The sequence below is a fragment of the Portunus trituberculatus genome, chromosome 21 (genome assembly GCF_017591435.1).
Source record: "Portunus trituberculatus isolate SZX2019 chromosome 21, ASM1759143v1, whole genome shotgun sequence".
NCBI classification, from domain to species: Eukaryota; Metazoa; Arthropoda; class Malacostraca; order Decapoda; family Portunidae; genus Portunus; species Portunus trituberculatus.
The window spans coordinates 14494534-14512283 of record NC_059275.1 but is presented as its reverse complement, the minus strand read 5'-3'; the positions used below and the strand labels follow the sequence as shown (position 1 = coordinate 14512283).

Sequence of the window (17750 nt, the reverse complement as noted above, 5' to 3'; positions counted from 1 at the left end):
CTCGCTTTCCCGGTGTGTGGAGTGTGTTGTGGTCTCAGTCCTACCCGAAGATCGGTCTATGAGCTCTGAGTTCGCTCCGTAATAGAAAGACTGGCTGGGTGACCAGCAGGCGACCGTGGTGAATTACACACAGGCGAGGAAGAAGGGGGACCATCATGTCTTTAGAGGAAACTAGAAGGGAAAGTGAATTGATTTCCACTCCAAGGCTGTCTGTCAGGAGAGAGAGAGAGAGAGAGAGAGAGAGAGAGAGAGAGAGAGAGAGAGAGAGAGAGAGAGAGTGAGAGTGTATAATAATTTCCCTCACGTCCTCTTCCTATTACTGTATCTTTCCTTTCACTGTATATATTTATTCAAATCCCACGAAGTTGTATATATATGTATATGTATTCTGGACGCCGCACGTGTGTATATTATTTTTTCTCTGCCCCTTAACACACGCACGTACATACATGAGGTAATCTTCCAGCATGTGACAATACTTTATACCAGATTGTACATATTTCCCCTTCCCTGTTGCAATCTTTTCTCGTAACTTAAGCTTACTCTGGCATAACCTCAGTGGCGATGAGTGTGTGTCTTTCTCCTACCCTGTGTTCTATTTGCCTCTCGTAGCTTCAGCTTAGCCTAAAATAACCTAAAGCAAGTGAGTGTGTGTCTAACTTCCTCCTTCCGTGTTACATTCAATATTTGTGACGTAATCTTGGCCTGACTTAACCTCAAATCAGGGAGTGTATGTCTTAGCTGATTATCATAGCGTTAACTATTTCTTCTACAAGGAGTTTAAGAGATTAGGTTCATTGTTTTTAGCAATGTAACGTTCACAGGCGAGTGTAGAAATAAAAATGTCTCATCGTGGTTTGTGTTTACCAGGTTTGAAAATATGAAGAACTAGAATTAAACAAGTTATTTATTCTCTCCTTTCTTCTCGTGTCAAACCAAAAGAAGAAAAATGAAGAAAAAAGTATAGTTCCTTTTCCTTTTTCATGTGTCCGGCTAAGAAAAGAAATCAAGAAAGAAAAGACTAATTTCCCTGTCCTTTTTTTCATGTGTCGGAACAAAAGAAAGGAAATAGAGACATAATCAAGTTATCTATTCTTTTCTTCCCTCACGTAGCAGGCCTAAAGAAAAAAGTAAATAAATAAAGACAAGTCCCCCTATCCTCTTCTCCATTGTGTGTCAGATTAAAGGAAAGAATAAAGAGAGAAAAGAAAACTGGTTCTCTATCCTCTTCCATCGTGGCGGGACAAAAAACACAGGTCAGGTCTTCCCAAGGCCGTGTTTGGTCAGGAAATACCCCGGTGTGTGCTCGCCTGCCAGCCAATAACTGGGCCTTAAGCTTTTTAAAAGACTCTTCTGATTGGTCAAGAGGAGAAAATGGCGAGCGCTTTATCTATTAAACGAAGGGCTTGACGGAATAGACTCGGCCGACGGAAGTTTCCTTTATCTTAACTCCTCTCTTTTCCTCCTCAATAGAGACGATTTTTCTTCACTAAACAACCGATTTCCTGTGTTAGCCTCCTGTGTGTGTGTGTTTGTGAGAGTGTGTGTGTGTGTGCGTGTGCGTGTGCGTGTGCGTGTGTACTCGTACCCTTTGGTTGTCTATATACACGTCTCACAGTGTTGAAATCTTATCCCGTGTAGTAATCTGATAATTATTTACTGTTTCTTACTAATGTAAAAAGCAACCTGTATCTTGAGCTCCTTACCTGTGTTCCATAATGTAAGCCTATGTATACGTTACCTGCTTCTTAATTAACATGTTTAACCAGGTATATCCATTAAAAATCTTCCCCTTATAATATTTTTACCTGTTACCTGTTCACCTCTTATCCATCAGTATTTCTCCCTGGGCTCTTGTTATTCAGTAGTAGTAGTAGTAGTAGTAGTAGTAGTAGTAGTAGTAGTAGTAGTAGTAGTAGTAGTAGTCATTTGGGTCACAACGCTATTCTCACCATTGATATAGACACAAAATAAGAAGGTATCATGCTGTAAACCTGCACCGCACCACTGTATTGAGCCCGCGCACTAACCATTCCAGTAAGAAATTAAGACTAAACATGTTCTTACTTTTCTTACTTTTTTTTTTTCTGGACATTGCAAAAACTCCCCTCTAATTATTCACCTGTTATGCACCACCACCACCACCACCACCACCACCACCTCCTCCTCCTCTTGCCATTACCATTAGCCTCCTACACCATCACTCCCTCTCATCCTTCCATTATCATCATTATCTCTCCCTCATTTTTCCACCATCACCACCATTACCACTACCTCCCTCACACCACCATTATTATTACCTTCCTCACACTTCCACCACAATCACCACTACTTCCCTTCTGCCTCGACCACTATTACCACCACCTTCCTCATACCACCACTACTCCTCCCTCACACCTCCACCACCATCACCACTACCTCCCTCATACTTCCCTCACCATTACCACTACCTACCTTCACCACCACTACCACCACTACCACCCTCCTCATTCCTGCTTTCCCCCAACACTACCACTACTACCATCATCACCATTATCTGCCTCCATACTGCAATATTATTCCTGCACCGCCACAACATTGCCTCATCCACATCACACTCTACCACCACCACCACCACCACAACATTACCTCATACACCTTAACCTATACCACTACCATCACCACCACTACATTATCCCTCCACCACCACCACCACCACCACCACCACTACAGCATTCCTCCCTACCTCCTCAGGGGCAAGAGCCGCAGCGTGGACCATTCCATTCACAACCCCTTCGATCTCGATGTGTTGCGGAAGAAGATCGGGGAGCGGACTGCCTCGGAGCCGTCCAGAGACACCCGCTCGCCCTCCCCAGGTAGGTGGCGCCCACGGGAACATTGGGAACTTGTGGAATGGGACCTTTGGGATTGGGAACCTCAGGAATGGGAACTTTGTAATGGGAATATCGAAGACTGGGAACTTTGTGGGTTTTTTGGGAAGTGGAATGTTCAGCAGTGGGAGTGAAATGCTGAGAAGAGGGAATTTTAGGGTGTGGGAACTGAAAATGGAAACTTTTTGAAATGTGAACTTTGGGTGTAAGAATTTCGGGAATGAGAATTTTTGGAATGGGAACTTCAGGAATGAGAATTTTGGGAACGGAATGTTTTTTTTTATAGGAATTTTACGAATGTGAATTTTGGAAGTGGGAATTTATTGTAGTGGGGAACCTTACGATTGGGATCTTCGGGAATTGGAACTAGGAATGGGAATTTTGGAAGTGGGAATTTTTAGGTGTGGAAGCTTCAGGAATGCGAACTACTGCGAATGAGAACTTCTGGAGCGGGAATGTCGGGAATGAGAACTTCAAGAATAGGAACTTCAGGAATAGGAACATTAGGAACTGAGAGAGAGAGAGAGAGAGAGAGAGAGAGAGAGAGAGAGAGAGAGAGAGAGAGAGAGATGATGATGATGATGATGATGATGATGATGATGATGATGATGAAGGAGAGAGGAGGATAATAACGATGAGTAGCAAGGATGGATGAAGAGAGAGAGAGAGAGAGAGAGAGAGAGAGAGAGAGAGAGAGAGAGAGAGAGAGAGATTAAGGTTAATAAAAGACAAAGTAGCAAAAATAATGATGATAAGAAATAAGGATGATGAAAAGAGAAGCACGGATAATGAAAGAGAAAGTAGAAAAAAATATTGATGAAGAGAGAACAAGGATGATAATAGAGAAGCAGAGATGATAAAGAGAGTAGCAAAGACAATGATAAAGAGAGGAGCAAGGATGATGAAAGAGAAAATAGCGAAAATAAAGAGGAAGAGAGAGAGAAGTAAGGATGATGATGGATAGAAGCAAGGATGGTGATAAAAGAAAGAGAAACAAGAATGGTGAGAGAGAGAGAGAGAGAGAGAGAGAGAGAATGATAACAATAAAGGAAAGAATAACAAACATGATATTAAATGAAAAATCACAATGATAAAAGGAAATAAGAGAAAGATGTGGGCTCCTTCACTTTTAAGGACGGAAGACAAAATTGGAAAGAAAAAAAAAAAAGCTAGCGAGAGACGAGAAGGAATGATGACGAAGGAGGAAAAAAAATCAAGGAAAGGCGTTGATGAGGAAGGATTTGGTAGGACTCGTGAGGACTCTTGGGAGGGAGGCGGAGGATGAGAAAGTAACGATGGGGAGGGAAGGAATGATGACGAAGGGGGAAAGTTGAAGAGAAAGGCGCTGAGGCAAAGGAGACTAGGGTTATGGGTGGTAAAGATGGGAATTAATGAGACACTTCCAGGAGGACACTAACTTTACGTGTTAATTTGTATTAGTCCACGCAACAAGAGGGGAGAAAACGGTTGCCAGTCCATTTTCTTTAGTAAGTTGTGAGGTGTAACGTAGGTATTTTTATTGCCCTCCCCGTAACGATTTGTTTACGTAAGGTGGTTCTTTCGTTAAGCCTCCGTATGGTTGTAGAGATGTTAGTTTACAATGCGAGGAAAGACACGAGGGGGAGTATTTTGTTTGGCTGGCGTGTTTTGATTCCGTATTTTTATGGCCAGTGGTGGTGGTGGTGGTGGTGGTGAACTCAGCTTTAAGAGACTCACGGAAGGCTTAAAGTTACCTTTCATTTCTCTCTCTCTCTCTCTCTCTCTCTCTCTCTCTCTCTCTCTCTCTCTCTCTCTCTCTCTCTCTCTCTAGTACGATCAACATTAAATTAGGATTTTTCCGGAGAGAGAGAGAGAGAGAGAGAGAGAGAGAGAGAGAGAGAGAGAGAGAGAGAGAGAGACCACGTTGGTTACCGGAACTAAGGTTGTGAAGGGCGAAGGGTGATTCCTGAATTATTATCCTAAATCTCTCTCTCTCTCTCTCTCTCTCTCTCTCTCTCTCTCTCTCTCTCTCTCTCTCTCTCTCTCTCTCTCTGTAGCAATTTTCCTTGTCCTTGTATTTCTTTTTCTTTTATGATGCGTGGGATGTGTCTGTAATACTAGTGTGTGTGTGTGTGTGTGTGTGTGTGTGTGTGTGTGTGTGTGTGTGTGTGTGTGTGTTATTCACCACGGTCGTCTTCTGGTTACCCAGCCAGCCTTTCCCCTACGGAAAGAGCTCAGACCTCGTAGTGACCGATCTTCGGGTAGGATTGAGACCACATGTGTGTGTGTGTGTGTGTGTGTGTGTGTGTGTGTGTGTGTGTGTGCGCGCGCGCGTGTGCGTGTGTGCATGGCGTGACTGGAATGGTTTTTGCGTGGTTGTGTCGTCTGGTTGGTGTGTTGTGGAGAATGATGCGTCACTGGCGTGCGTGGCGTGTGCTGTGCTTCCTGGATGTCGATTGCAGGGCAGGGAGCGAGATGGACTGTTCTATAATAAGAAAAGGTATTGGACTGATGCATGGCGTCGTGAGAGCGTATTTTGTGTCCCTGGGGAAGCGTGACCTCTTTTCACGTCCCTCCCCCGCCGTGGTCGAGGGCATACTGACACTGGTGGTGAAGTGCGCCTGGGCCTGTCCTATTCCAGCTTCCCCTCACCTTTGCCATGTATCTTACCTTACTCCTCTTGCCAGTTCCTTCATTTCCCTCTCCTCCTCCGATGCTTACCTCCAGCTGGGCTCCTTTTCCTCCCTGTGTGTCACTCACAGGTGAGGCTGGTAACACCTATTCCTCCGTGGAGATATTTACCTACTTCGTCAATCTCTATTGATCTCGGAGGAATGTACTACAGCGCCACGTGAGTCCCGCGGCCACGGGGGGAACCACAGGCTGTCGTTGGCCGCCCTCCAGAGGCTGTGAAGGCTGTGGTCACTAATTTCTGCCTTCACGGAGTACCGAACGCTCTGGAAAATGTTGAGGTTGCGCAGAGACATACGAAGGCCGTCACATCCCTCGGCGGTGAGGGCAGCACGCTCCCCGCCCGCCCGCTCGCCGCTCCTATAAACATTAACCGGCAACTCGCGCCCTTCCTTCACGTGACACAGCACTCCGTGTGGTGATATTACCTGCCCCAGCCAGCCCTGGCGCCCTGCAGCCCTGTGGCCCGGCCTGGTGAGGACTGTGACTGGTCTGGGGTGAGTGTCGGGACGGCGTGAGGTGTGCCAGGAGTGAGGAGAAATGCGGGGAGGTGTGCAGGTGGCGGCGTGTGGCAGGCGCGGCAGAGGTGCTGCGAGGGGTCGGCTGGAACATCTGGTCGGTTGATGTTGACTGGCGGCAGTGAAGTGCTGCCCGGGTGTTCTTCCTCCGTGTTCCGCGCCCTGGCTGCCGCTCCACCCCCGCCCATGGGTGGCCCCCGCACCTAGGTGCTGTGCCCGCTCTCCAGGAGGACCAGCCACCCGCGGACATCATGTTCACAGCCCTCAGACATTCGCTCTCCGGAGATCTCAAGTTGAAGATAGGTGAGTAGGGGGCCGCGGCCCTGGGAGGGAGGGGAGGCGAGGGGTCGATCAGGTGAGCGGTTGTAAGGTGACAGGTTGGTTTCCTTCAGACGTCGAGCACAAATTTTCTCGCTCCGTAGGTGTCCTCACAGGAGAAAGGGACATCCCCGCTCTCCGTCCTGGTTTCCGGGAAAAGAGGTAGTGGTGGTGGTGGTGGTTGTGGCGTCCATATGTGTGGCGTATCAAGTGTTTCTTTGGATGACGCAGAAGCCTTCGGACACTCACTCATGCCCTCCTAACACGCTGGCCGCGACCCTGCGATGCTCACCGGCCCCGTGACACCTCTGCTGCAATTAATCAAAGTTACCATCGAGGGAAAAAAGTTTGAAGTAGGTTCCTGCGTAGCCAGCTGAGGCGGTTCACGCTGAGGTGTGGAGTGTGCTGGCAGGTGGAACACTCGGGAACAATATGTGGTGGCAACAGACTAGCGGCTGAAATGTAAAGAAAGAATTATTTATACTTCGGAAGAGAGAACAGTGAGTTGAGATATCATTGAGGCGGGTCACCAGCAGTTCATTTCAGGTCAGAGGGGAGCAGGGCATACTGTAGACAGGTCCAGCATCTGAGTCATGGCTTGGGCGTGTGCCGAGGAGCCGCCTGGACACTGCACACAGGCTGAAGTGCAAGAATCCTCACGTCCATATGATTGCTATCTCAATATTGTAATCTCCCTAAAGAACAGCTGCTCAATGCTACTGTTTTCCTGTCCTGGGGTGGCAACTCGAGGCGGGGCACATGGGAAAGTACAGAGCGTAATTGGGTCAAAACATATGTCAGACTCGGCGATTAGCAAACTTAAGCTGGATATATGCACAGCGCGAGCCTCCCCGATCAATGGACGCATAAAACACCGGATATTGTTGTATTTGGCTCCTGTGAAGTTTACGAGATTTGCATGATACGGAAGCAGGCGTGGTTATGACGATGACACCAGTGATAGAGGTGGAAATTATAGTGGGAGGTGTTGTAATAGTGATAGTAGTAGTAGTAGTAGTAGTAGTAGTAGTAGTAGTAGTAGTAGTAGTAGTAGTAGTGGTAGCAATGATTGTGAAGTTGGTGCAGGTTGTGGGATGGTGTTAGTGATAGGAATGGTGGTGATGGTGGTGGTGGTGGAAGTAAGAAAATAGCAATAACCAGCCACAATAAAAATAACAAAGATAACGTCATAAAATAAAATAATAGTAGAAGCAGTGATGGCAAAAAAAAAAAAAAAAAATCCATATACAATGTACCCACACAGTTACAATATCACTCTTGCATGCACTTGAGAGAGAGAGAGAGAGAGAGAGAGAGAGAGAGACACGCCCCAATGCCCTATACCCAAGACAAAGGCATCACTGTACATGGAGGTTAGCACATTTGGGTTCTAGAGTCTCGCCAGCTATATCATATCGAGCAAACAGTAAGACAGAAGGAACAGCTGGCCAGGATGTGCACAGTTTGCCTCCGCCTGTACTCGAATTTGACCTGGAGGTATTGTAGTGGTGTGTCCATTAGGGTAGTGAGTCTTGGTGATGGGAATGGTGAAGATAATGTTTTGCTTAGTTTGAAAGAGTTTGGAAATGAAAAAGTTGACTAGTTTGTTTCCTTTTGTTTGTTTTTCTTTTCTTTTTTTTTTCTTTTCGTCATTAGTCATTATCTTTTTTGCGTGAAAGAAGTTGTTTAATTCCCGACTCCAGAAAAAAAAATGAGATTGTTACAGTAGAAGGTATTTTATCCAGTGGTGTTTATTGATGGTAGTAGTAGTAGTAGTAGTAGTAGTAGTAGTAGTAGTAGTAGTAGTAGTAGTAGTAGTAGTAGTAGTAGTAGTAGTAGTAGTAGTAGTAGTAGTAGTAGTAGTAGTAGTAGTAGTAGTAGTAGTAGTAGTAGTAGTAGTAGTAGTAGTAGTAGTAGAAGAAGAAGAAGAAGAAGAAGAAGAAGAAGAAGAAGAAGAAGAAGAAGAAGAAGAAGAAGAAAATAGTAATAGTAGTAGTAGTAGTAGTAGTAGTAGTAGTAGTAGTAGTAGTAGTAGTAGCAGTAGTAGCAGTAGTAGAAGTAGTGCGAATAACAACAACCAAAACAACATTCGGTCGTTACCCCCCTTCCACCCACCACGCCCGCCTGTCATGCAATATTTACATCCAGTCGTCTTAATCCTATCGGTTCGTCTGGCGCCAGGAATAGGGGGGGCAGGGACACCAGCAGGACCACTAATAAAACCACACCCGGCCCCTCGCACGACCCCCATTACCAGAGTCGTTACGGTAAAACATCCTACGTTAAGAAATTATAAAAAAGTGGCAGGGTTGATGGCGGCCATTGAAGGGGGCGGAGTGTGTGATTTAGGGAAGAGGTAGGCAGTGCTGGTGGTGGTGGTGGTGGTGGTGAGTCATGGGGATGATAAGTGTGGTGACAGGACTGGAGTTTGGGTTCATCTAGGGTCAAGGTCACTGTCTACGAGAGCACACACACACACACACACACACACACACACACACACACACACACACACACACACACACACACACACACACACACACACACACACACACAGGGAACGTGTCTGAAATGCATTATTTTTTGTCAATCGTCGTGCTGCGCATTGGTGTGTGTGTGTGTGTGTGTGTGTGTGTGTGTGTGTGTGTGTGTGTGTGTGTGTGTGTGTGTGTGTGTGTGTGTGTGTGTGTGTACAGGTTTCATATGAGTTTCTGCTGATATTGCTTGAGGTGAACGTACATATTACTCTAAATGGAGAATATCATGCACATACATTTTGAGGTTTTGTTGAACAGTATTGAGAAATTCGAGTGTTGACAGGCAGAACAGCTGACGTTGCTAGTATTCATGGCAGAGAAGCATCACATACACATATTCCATTTAATGTAAGTGCTTGATACTGCCGCCAGTGTTTTTTTTTCCTCGCACAATCTTGCAATACAATTTAAATGTATTCCCTGTCACTCTCTAAGAAGGGAGACTGCATGTGACTGACTAAAGTTTGCCTGATTTGTTCCTGTCATCGTTTCTCTCTCCCTCCGTTCTTTGATGGGCGTGGTGCCATTCCGCCTGTTATTTGATTTGTCGTTAAGCACAGCCATACTATTCTTGTCCAATGCTTATCGGTAAATCACGCGCCCATTAACTCCTTCAGCACTGGGACGCTATTTTACCATGAATTTGTGTATGACTAGGTGATTTTATTTGCATAAGGAAGGGTCTATGGAGGTCAGAAGTTTACTGGCCAGAATCTTCACTATTTTAATCCCCATATAAGTTTCTGAAACTGTACAAAATCGCCAGATAGTAAGTAAACTGAATATGAAAACGCGACATGGTACTGGGGGCGTTATTACCACTCCTCTCGTCATGGAATGCTGTAAAACTCCAAAATTTATAGAAATCATGACTAAAGCATTCACAATTTCACCAAGGGACATCCTAGTCAACACACCCTGCCGTGGATACTCTCTCCGCCCGGCTGTTTTATCTCGCCACACCAAACTTGAATTTCAAAACACGGCTAAGGAACGTTTCAAAATGCATATGTGCGCATAATATTTTCGACTTGGAATAACATGTTCTTTCACCACAGTATCCGCAAAAATTCGTGTTGCACCTCTATACGCGTAGGAGTGATTTATGACTTGAGGGTTGTGTGTGCGTGCTTGTGTGTGTGAGAGAGGGGGCGTGGAGGCTGTGGGGGCGCGTGACAGGATGGTATATGGAAGTAATTTAGCGGTGTTTGAGTGTGGCTGCATGGTGATGATGGCGTGTTGCGGGGCCCAGTGTGTTGCAGGGCGGTGATCACTCTGGTGTTGAGGCGCCAAGGTGTTGTCATAAGTATGCAGGCGAGACGGTGACACTTCTTCACCTTCTATTTGTTTATTGCGTCATGCTGGTAATGGTGTTTTTGATAGTGCTGCTGTCTTGGTCTTTTTACATTTGGTAGTGATGGTGGTGGTGGTAATTGTGAGAGCAGTGAAGGTGAAGAGGATGAAGTGCAAGTTGATTTGTCACCGCCATCAGACTCTCCCTCTTTCTCTTTCTCGTATTCTCCTTCCTCACTTCATCAAGGAATCAATAAGAATGAAATGAATCTGAATAATTTTTGCAATCGCTGTCTTTCCAAAACTCCCTTGTGCCTCGTGTGTGTGTGTGTGTGTGTGTGTGTGTGTGTGTGTGTGTGTGTGTGTGTGTGTGTGTGTGTGCGTGTGTGTGTTTCTGTGTCTGTGTCTGTTTGTCTGTGTCTATACTTTCCTAGCATCGATGTACCTTTATGCTTCTCTTCCTCTCTCTCTCTCTCCCTCTTCCTTTCCTTCTCTCTCTCTCTCTCTCTCTCTCTCTCTCTCTCTCTCTCTCTCTCTCTCTCTCTCTCTCTCTCTCTCTCTCTCTCTCCCTCCCTCCCTCTCTCCCTGCCCATTTCCTCTCTCCCTTACTCCCTTAACCTCCGTCGCTCAACCTTCCCCCTCTAGACTCATATTATGATTGCATTTCGGCCAGACATTTTAGGCTTGGCAATATTTCAAGGGTAAACAAAGAGACGTGTGAAAGGTAAGCAGCAATTCCCGCGGGGCTGAAGGACCATGAGAAAGTGAAACGCGGCTCTCTCTTCCGTGGAGTTTACGTAAAGGCGCAGAGACGTAGTTTACATAAAGGACGAGACTATGGGGAAGAGAAATACGGCGAGGCAGATGGATTTGTGTGTGCTTGGGATGTATGTGGATGGTGTTGGGTGTTGTGTTGGCGAGTTGTTGTTGGTGGTGGTGGTGGTGGTTTTATTAGTGGTGGTGGTTGTGGTAGTGGTGATGGTGGTGGTGGTGGTGGGTGGGCAGGTGGAGTAGATGGCTATTGATTACGCCTCTCAAGTCAGCCACTGTTGCCTTCTCCCATGTTGGTGGTGGTGGTGGTGGTGGTGTTGTGGTGTATGTTAGATGTATTGTGGTGTGGTGTATGGAATGTGGAGTAGTGTGTGAGTAGTGTGTGTGTGTGTGTGTGTGTGTGTGTGTGTGTGTGTGTCGCAATGTGGAGGTGGAGGAAGAGATTGTCAAGACGAGGGTGAGGTTGTGAGGTTGTGGTTTGTGTGCGTGTTGGGTATGGTGGTGGTGGTGGTAGTGGTGGTGCTTGGGGAGTGAATGAGAGGAGGGGGGGGATTGTTTAGGGATGCGTGGGTGATGAGAGGGCATGAGGAGGAGGAGGAGGAGGAGGAGGAGGAGGACTGCAACATATCTTTCCTCTTCAGGCTGCAAAGTTTCAGGATACGATGCAACAAACTTTGATGAGTTGGTTAATCAGATCCTTACTCTTCCTCCTCCTTCTTCTATTCCTCCTCCTCCTCCTCCTCCTCCTCCTCCTCCTCCTCCTCCTCCTCCTCCTCCTCCTCCTCCTCCTCCTCCTCCTCCTCCTCCTCCTCCTCCTCCTCCTCCTCCTCCTCCTCCTCCTCCTCCTCCTCCTCCTCCTCCTCCTCCTCTTCCTTAAATAGCCTCCTCATCCTTTCCTCCTCATCCTTTCCTCTTCTATTCTTCCATTCTCCCGTTTTCTCCTAGTCTTCCATTATTCCAGTTTTATTTTCATATTACTTTCATTCCTTCTCTTTTGCTCCTACCTTTTCCATTCTCACATTTTCCTTAAACCCCATTTACTCCTCCTCCTCCTCCTATTCCTCCTCTTCCTCCTCCTACTCCTCCTTCTCCACATCTTCCTCCCACTCCTCCAATAACCCTTTGTCACGCCACGTTGGTCACCTGTTGTCACGTATAATTAATTAGTGTTGCTTCACCTGTGATGGGAAAGAGGATAGATGGACTGAGGCGGTTTGGCCGGAATAGCGTTTCTATGAAGGAGAGGGAAATGAGAGAGAGAGAGAGAGAGAGAGAGAGAGAGAGAGAGAGAGGAGAGGGAGAGGGGTGCATGAGCCAGGTGTGTGAGTAAGGAAGGAGGCGAGGGAGGGAGGAAAACGGGAGGAAGGGGAAGGAAAGGATGGAGTTTTCCAGGAAGTGGCTGAACCTAACACATTGATTACTCGGTGTTGGAGAGAAAGAGAGAGAGAGAGAGAGAGAGAGAGAGAGAGAGAGAGAGAGAGAGAGAGAGAGAGAGAGAGAGAGAGAGAGAGAGAGAGAGAGAGAGAGAAGGAGGTGGAAGGAATCCTATGGGAACTAGTAACGCAAATTACGAGAACAGACTGGCCGGTAGACACACACACACACACACACACACACACACACACACACACACACACACACACACACACACACACACACACACACACACACACACACACACACACACACACACACACACACACACACACACTTGGGGATCCCGTGTGTCGCGAGTCGTGAACAAACACACAAGGAAAACATCACGAACATCACAGAGACAAAGATCTCCCAGGGGCGGCGCCAGTCCTCGCAGGGGGCGGCGGCGTGGAGGAGGCGGCGAAGGAGACAAGGGAACACGGTGACAAGGACGGGGAGGTCGTGGTGGAGAGATATTGTGGAGGAAGAAGGCTGGAGGATTGGAGAACAGAAAGAAAAGGATAGGAGAGAAGAAATGAAGATAGTGAAGGGTAGGGATCAGTGAAAAGGGAGAGGAACAAAATAATAGAGGGAAAGGAGAGATTAGAAATAAGATAATAAAAGAAGAGGAAAAACAAAGATACAGTGATATGAAAGAGATAAGGAAGGTAAAGAAAAGATAAGAAATATGACTTGAAAAACAGGGTACAGGCAAAATCTGATTGGCCATCTAGTGAGTAGGAGCCTATAAATACTGGTAAGCCAGTCTCCCTCCCCACTTACCTGTTGGAGGAACAAGTAGCAGGACCACTGCGTCTGGTAATTTTTTTAATGTTTTACGTGTGGTTTTACAGTGCCTTTCTGTACCTGAAGATGGGATATGTACTTTCCCGAAACGTTGTGAAGTGGATATAATGAAGATAACCGTCCTTTTGTGGGTCTTCTCTCTCCTGTATCGTGAAAGATAAGAAATACATACAGAGAGAATGTTGGAGGAGAGTTAGAGAGTAAACCAAAAGTCAAAGTGTTTGGGAAGAAAGAATAGGGGAGATGAAAGGAAGGGAGGGAGGAAGAGGCAAGGTGCAAGGGGTTAGGGGCGAAAAGAAACAATAGGGGAAGAGGAGAGAGCGGAGATGACAGGGTGGATGAAAGAAGGGAGATTGAGACACCGGTGAAGTTGGGAGAAAAAGGAGATGAGAACTAGGAAGAGATAGGAGATTGAGAGACAGAGAGAAACAGAGGCTAGGAAGAGATAGAAGATGAACAAAACGGGAGGAGAGGAGAAGAATAAAGCAGAGGAGAGGAAGTACGGGAGAACACGAGGAAGGGAAGATGAGGATATAAAGACAGAGAGAAGAGGAAATGAGATAAAGGAGAGGATATGGAAGAAGAGGGAGAGAGAGAGAGAGAGAGAGAGAGAGAGAGAGAGAGAGAGAGAGAGAGAGAGAGAGAGAGAGAGAGAGAGAGAGAGAGAGAGAGAGAGAGAGATGGTCTTTTATTTCTGCCTCTCCTTCTCGGCGACTCTCCCGCCAGGAGAAATGAGGCCACCTGTTTGCCTGGGTTAGGAAGGACAGGTAGGAGGAGAAGGAGGAGGAGATGGAGGAGGAGCAGTAGGGATTGAAGGAAAGACAGAAGAGGGAAGAAAGAGGTACGCAAGAGAGAGAGAGAGAGAGAGAGAGAGAGAGAGAGAGAGAGAGAGAGAGAATAAGGAAGAGGAGGAGGCAGGATAGCTGAAGGTAAAAGAGGATAAGGAGAGATTGGAAAGGAAAGAAGGACAAAAGAGAGAAAGGAAGAGAACAAGAATTAGGAAAAGGATAAGAGGAGATTGCAAGAAAGACGGGAAGGAGGAAAGAGGAAGACAAGAATTAGTGGAGACTGGGGGGAACAAAAAGCCAGAGAGAGAGAGAGAGAGAGAGAGAGAGAGAGAGAGAGAGTTCAGTATGTCCCAGGAGGTCAGATGGCGAGGAATCTTAGAGGTAACAAGACCAACCCATCCCTCTCCCTTCCTTTCTCCCTTCCCTTCCTTTCCCTTCCCTTCTCTTCCCTTTTCTTCCCTTCCCTTTTCTTCCACCTTCCCTTTCCTTCCTTCCTTCCCCGCCCCGCCCGCACCGCCCCGTCTGGTTATCCTTGGCCTCCCCCGACCTTTCTCATCCATCTTGGCCGCCCCGTGACCTCCTTCCCTCCAGGTCTCTCCTTTTCCTCATTCCGTCTATAAGGTTCGTTGTTAAGACTGGATTTGCGAAACGTTCCTAAGATTGATGGAGTTGTAGGTGGTGGTGCTGGTGATAGTAGTGGTGGTGAAGGTGGTGCTGGTGGTGGTAATGATGGTGATGGGGATGGTGGTGGTGGTGGTGGTTGTTGTTGTTATTGTCATTGTTATTGTTATTTGAGTTATTATCATTTTTATTTTTGTTGTTGTGGTTTTAGTTATGATGGTTTCACTTCTACTTCTACTTCTACTTCTACTTCTACTTCTACTTCTACTTCTACTACTACTACTACTACTACTACTACTACTACTACTACTACTACTACTACTACTACTACAAACACAAATACAATTACTTCTGTTGGGCTTTATTTACTATTTTTCTATGCATATCTATCAATATACCACCAAATACATCAACAACCACAAGGACAATAACAACAACAGTAACGCAGCGAAGGAAACCAACCGTAATAACAACACCTTCCCCACCCTCCTAAAAATACGAAAAAAAATAATCCTTTCTAATAATAGTACCTGAAAAACAACTGAACCGGAACAACGAGCACCCAGTCGGCAGTGAGACCCATGGCGCGCTCCTCTCCCTTATTTATATCCGTGTCAGGTGGCGGTCGTCGTGTCATCCAATTTAACGGTGCGTCCAGCCAGGAGCAGCAGCAGTGTGGGGCTTCAACTTCGCCTCTCAGTAGTATTCCAGCACCGTCGCCGCCAGCAGTGTGATAAGGACGTGAGGGCGCCGAGGCGAGGGAGAGGACAGGGGCATCTTGGCGTGGCGGAAAAGGGGTACGACTCTCGTGTCTTGTGAAGGGAAGTGAGAGGCAAAGGCGGGACGGGACGAGTGGCAGGGAAAGGAACACAAAGGAAGAGTGAATGGTGGTCTGTTTGGCGGGTTGTCACGAATTTGTTTTGGATCAGCTTCTTTGATTTCAAGAGGTGTGTGTGTGTGTGTGTGTGTGTGTGTGTGTGTGTGTGTGTGTGTGTGTGTGTGTGTGTGTGTGTGTGTGTGTGTGTGTGTGTGTGTGTGTGTGTGTGTGTGTGTGTGTGTGTGTGTGTGTGTGTGTGTGTGTGTGTGTGTGTAAGAGAGAGAGAGAGAGAGAGAGAGAGAGAGAGAGAGAGAGAGAGAGAGAGAGAGAGAGGTGTCTGGTCCCTTTAAAACGTTGTACTCTTGTTAATATAAATTTGTTCCAAAGCCACATTGACATTAAGGTTCGTTCTGGCCTGACAGCGGCTCTTTTCTATGTATTTATTTGTTTATGTATTTACTGTTTTGTTTATTCATTTATTCACTTATTTATTCATTCAGTTTTTGTAACGCTGCAGTTTTAAAGTTTGTATTTATTTTTCCCCGTCATGGCCTTTTTTTTTTTTTTTGGCTATTTAGTAGAGAAATGCTTTAGGTTATAATTACATTCGCTTTCAAACACACACACACACACACACACACACACACACACACACACACACACACACACACACACACACACACACACACACACACACACACACACACACACACACACACACACACACACACACACACACACACACACACACACACACATGAGAGGCCTTAGAAGAAAAGACTGCTCTACTTACAAGATTTATAATTATACCCTCGTGTGTGTGTGTGTGTGTGTGTGTGTGTGTGTGTGTGTGTGTGTGTGTGTGTGAGGTGGATGTTGATGTTTGCCCATCATATGTAACTCATCTCGTCCCTCAGCTTGACCTTGACCCCGGCGTGACCTCGCTTATAATATTGAAAGTAAGATCGATTGGCGAGTTGACAGACGCACGTGGTTGGTGGAAGGAGGGAAGGGGAAGGTCTTAAGAGGCTATCTGGGCAGGTGATTGGTTGCCTGGTTTGAAGAGGCGGAGCTTAACCACCTCTGAGTTCCTTCATTCTATTGGTTGTGGACCAGCTGACCAACTATGACGTCACTGAGGGGGAAAGGAGGGAGGATGGGAGGGGAAAAAGGGTGTTATAGGGGGGTGTAGAGATAGGGCTAAATTTCCCTTCTCTTTCCTTTTTTTTTTTTTTTTCCTCTTCTCGACAGCTGAAAAAATGTTCGTTACATGAATAAAATTTGTTGGTCCGCTATTTTCTCTCTCTCTCTCTCTCTCTCTCTCTCTCTCTCTCTCTCTCTCTCTCTCTCTCTCTCTCTCTCTCTCTCTCTCTCTTGCTTTCTTTTTTGTGTTGCTTTAATGGTGCATCTTTAATTTATTGGTGAAGCTTTAAGTGTTCGCGTCAGCATCATTGCACTCCATCACCTCCACCACCCCACCAGTAATTGCCCTCCCCCACATCCCCAACATCCCCACAGTACTCTCCCCAGCACCGCCATCCTCCAATCATTACACTTACCCACAAACCTGAGGCATCTCCGCCATTAATTTTTCCTCCCTACTGTAAACCGCTCTCACTACTCCCCACTTCCACTGCCACCCATTAACCCCTACTATGGTTTTCTATCCTCTTACCATACACCAGGTCACGCCCTCCATCTTTGCTAACCCTACCATTAATTATCATATCTGTCTCTAACAATTATCACGCAGTCTCATTCTAAACCGCCTTTATATTCCTACCATTAAGTCTACCTAACCTATTGTCACCTAACCTAAAGTAACTTAACCTAATTTAGACTAAACTAACCTATTTCTCCCACTGAGTTTACCATTTTTTCAACTAACTTAACCTAACCTAACTTTCTAACTTAACCTAAGCCAAGATAACCTCGACCCTTCACCATCTCTTCCATTCTCCCCATCGTCTTTGTTTCCATCTACTATTCAGCAAGGAATGTTATCTTCTCCACCATCTATTCCCTTCCACAGTTCACTATCCCATCACTTCCTTATTTATAAAAAGGTAAGCGACCATATTTTACAACACTTCTGCTTGCATCACCGCTACATTCTCAGCCTCTGATTGACGTAACGCTGGGTTTTAAGGTAATTTTTGTCGTTCTGGAGACAAATTGGTGGTATTTCTAGAATGTCAACACGAAAAACACCATGTATATCTTTTCCAAATATAGCTGTAGTCTTTCAAAATAGTGGTGGTGAGGGAGCAGAGCGTTTCTGAATACGGGCCTATGAGGTAATAAGGGAAGCTGCAGGAAGCCAT

General features: G+C 46.1%; 1 protein-coding gene across 15 annotated transcripts in view; it reads left to right on the top strand.

The window, feature by feature from the left end:
* LOC123507196 (nuclear receptor coactivator 7-like) overlaps positions 1–17750 on the top strand; it is a 157072-nt gene that overhangs the window by 37710 nt on the left and 101612 nt on the right. For all 15 annotated transcript variants that reach the window (XR_006675614.1, XM_045259889.1, XM_045259887.1 and 12 more), the window contains one exon: positions 2734–2855. Coding sequence is in view for 14 of the 15 variants with exons in the window: in XM_045259889.1 (XP_045115824.1) it covers positions 2734–2855 (122 nt within the window). In the remaining variant the exon portion in view is untranslated. The remainder of the gene's footprint in view (positions 1–2733; positions 2856–17750) is intronic.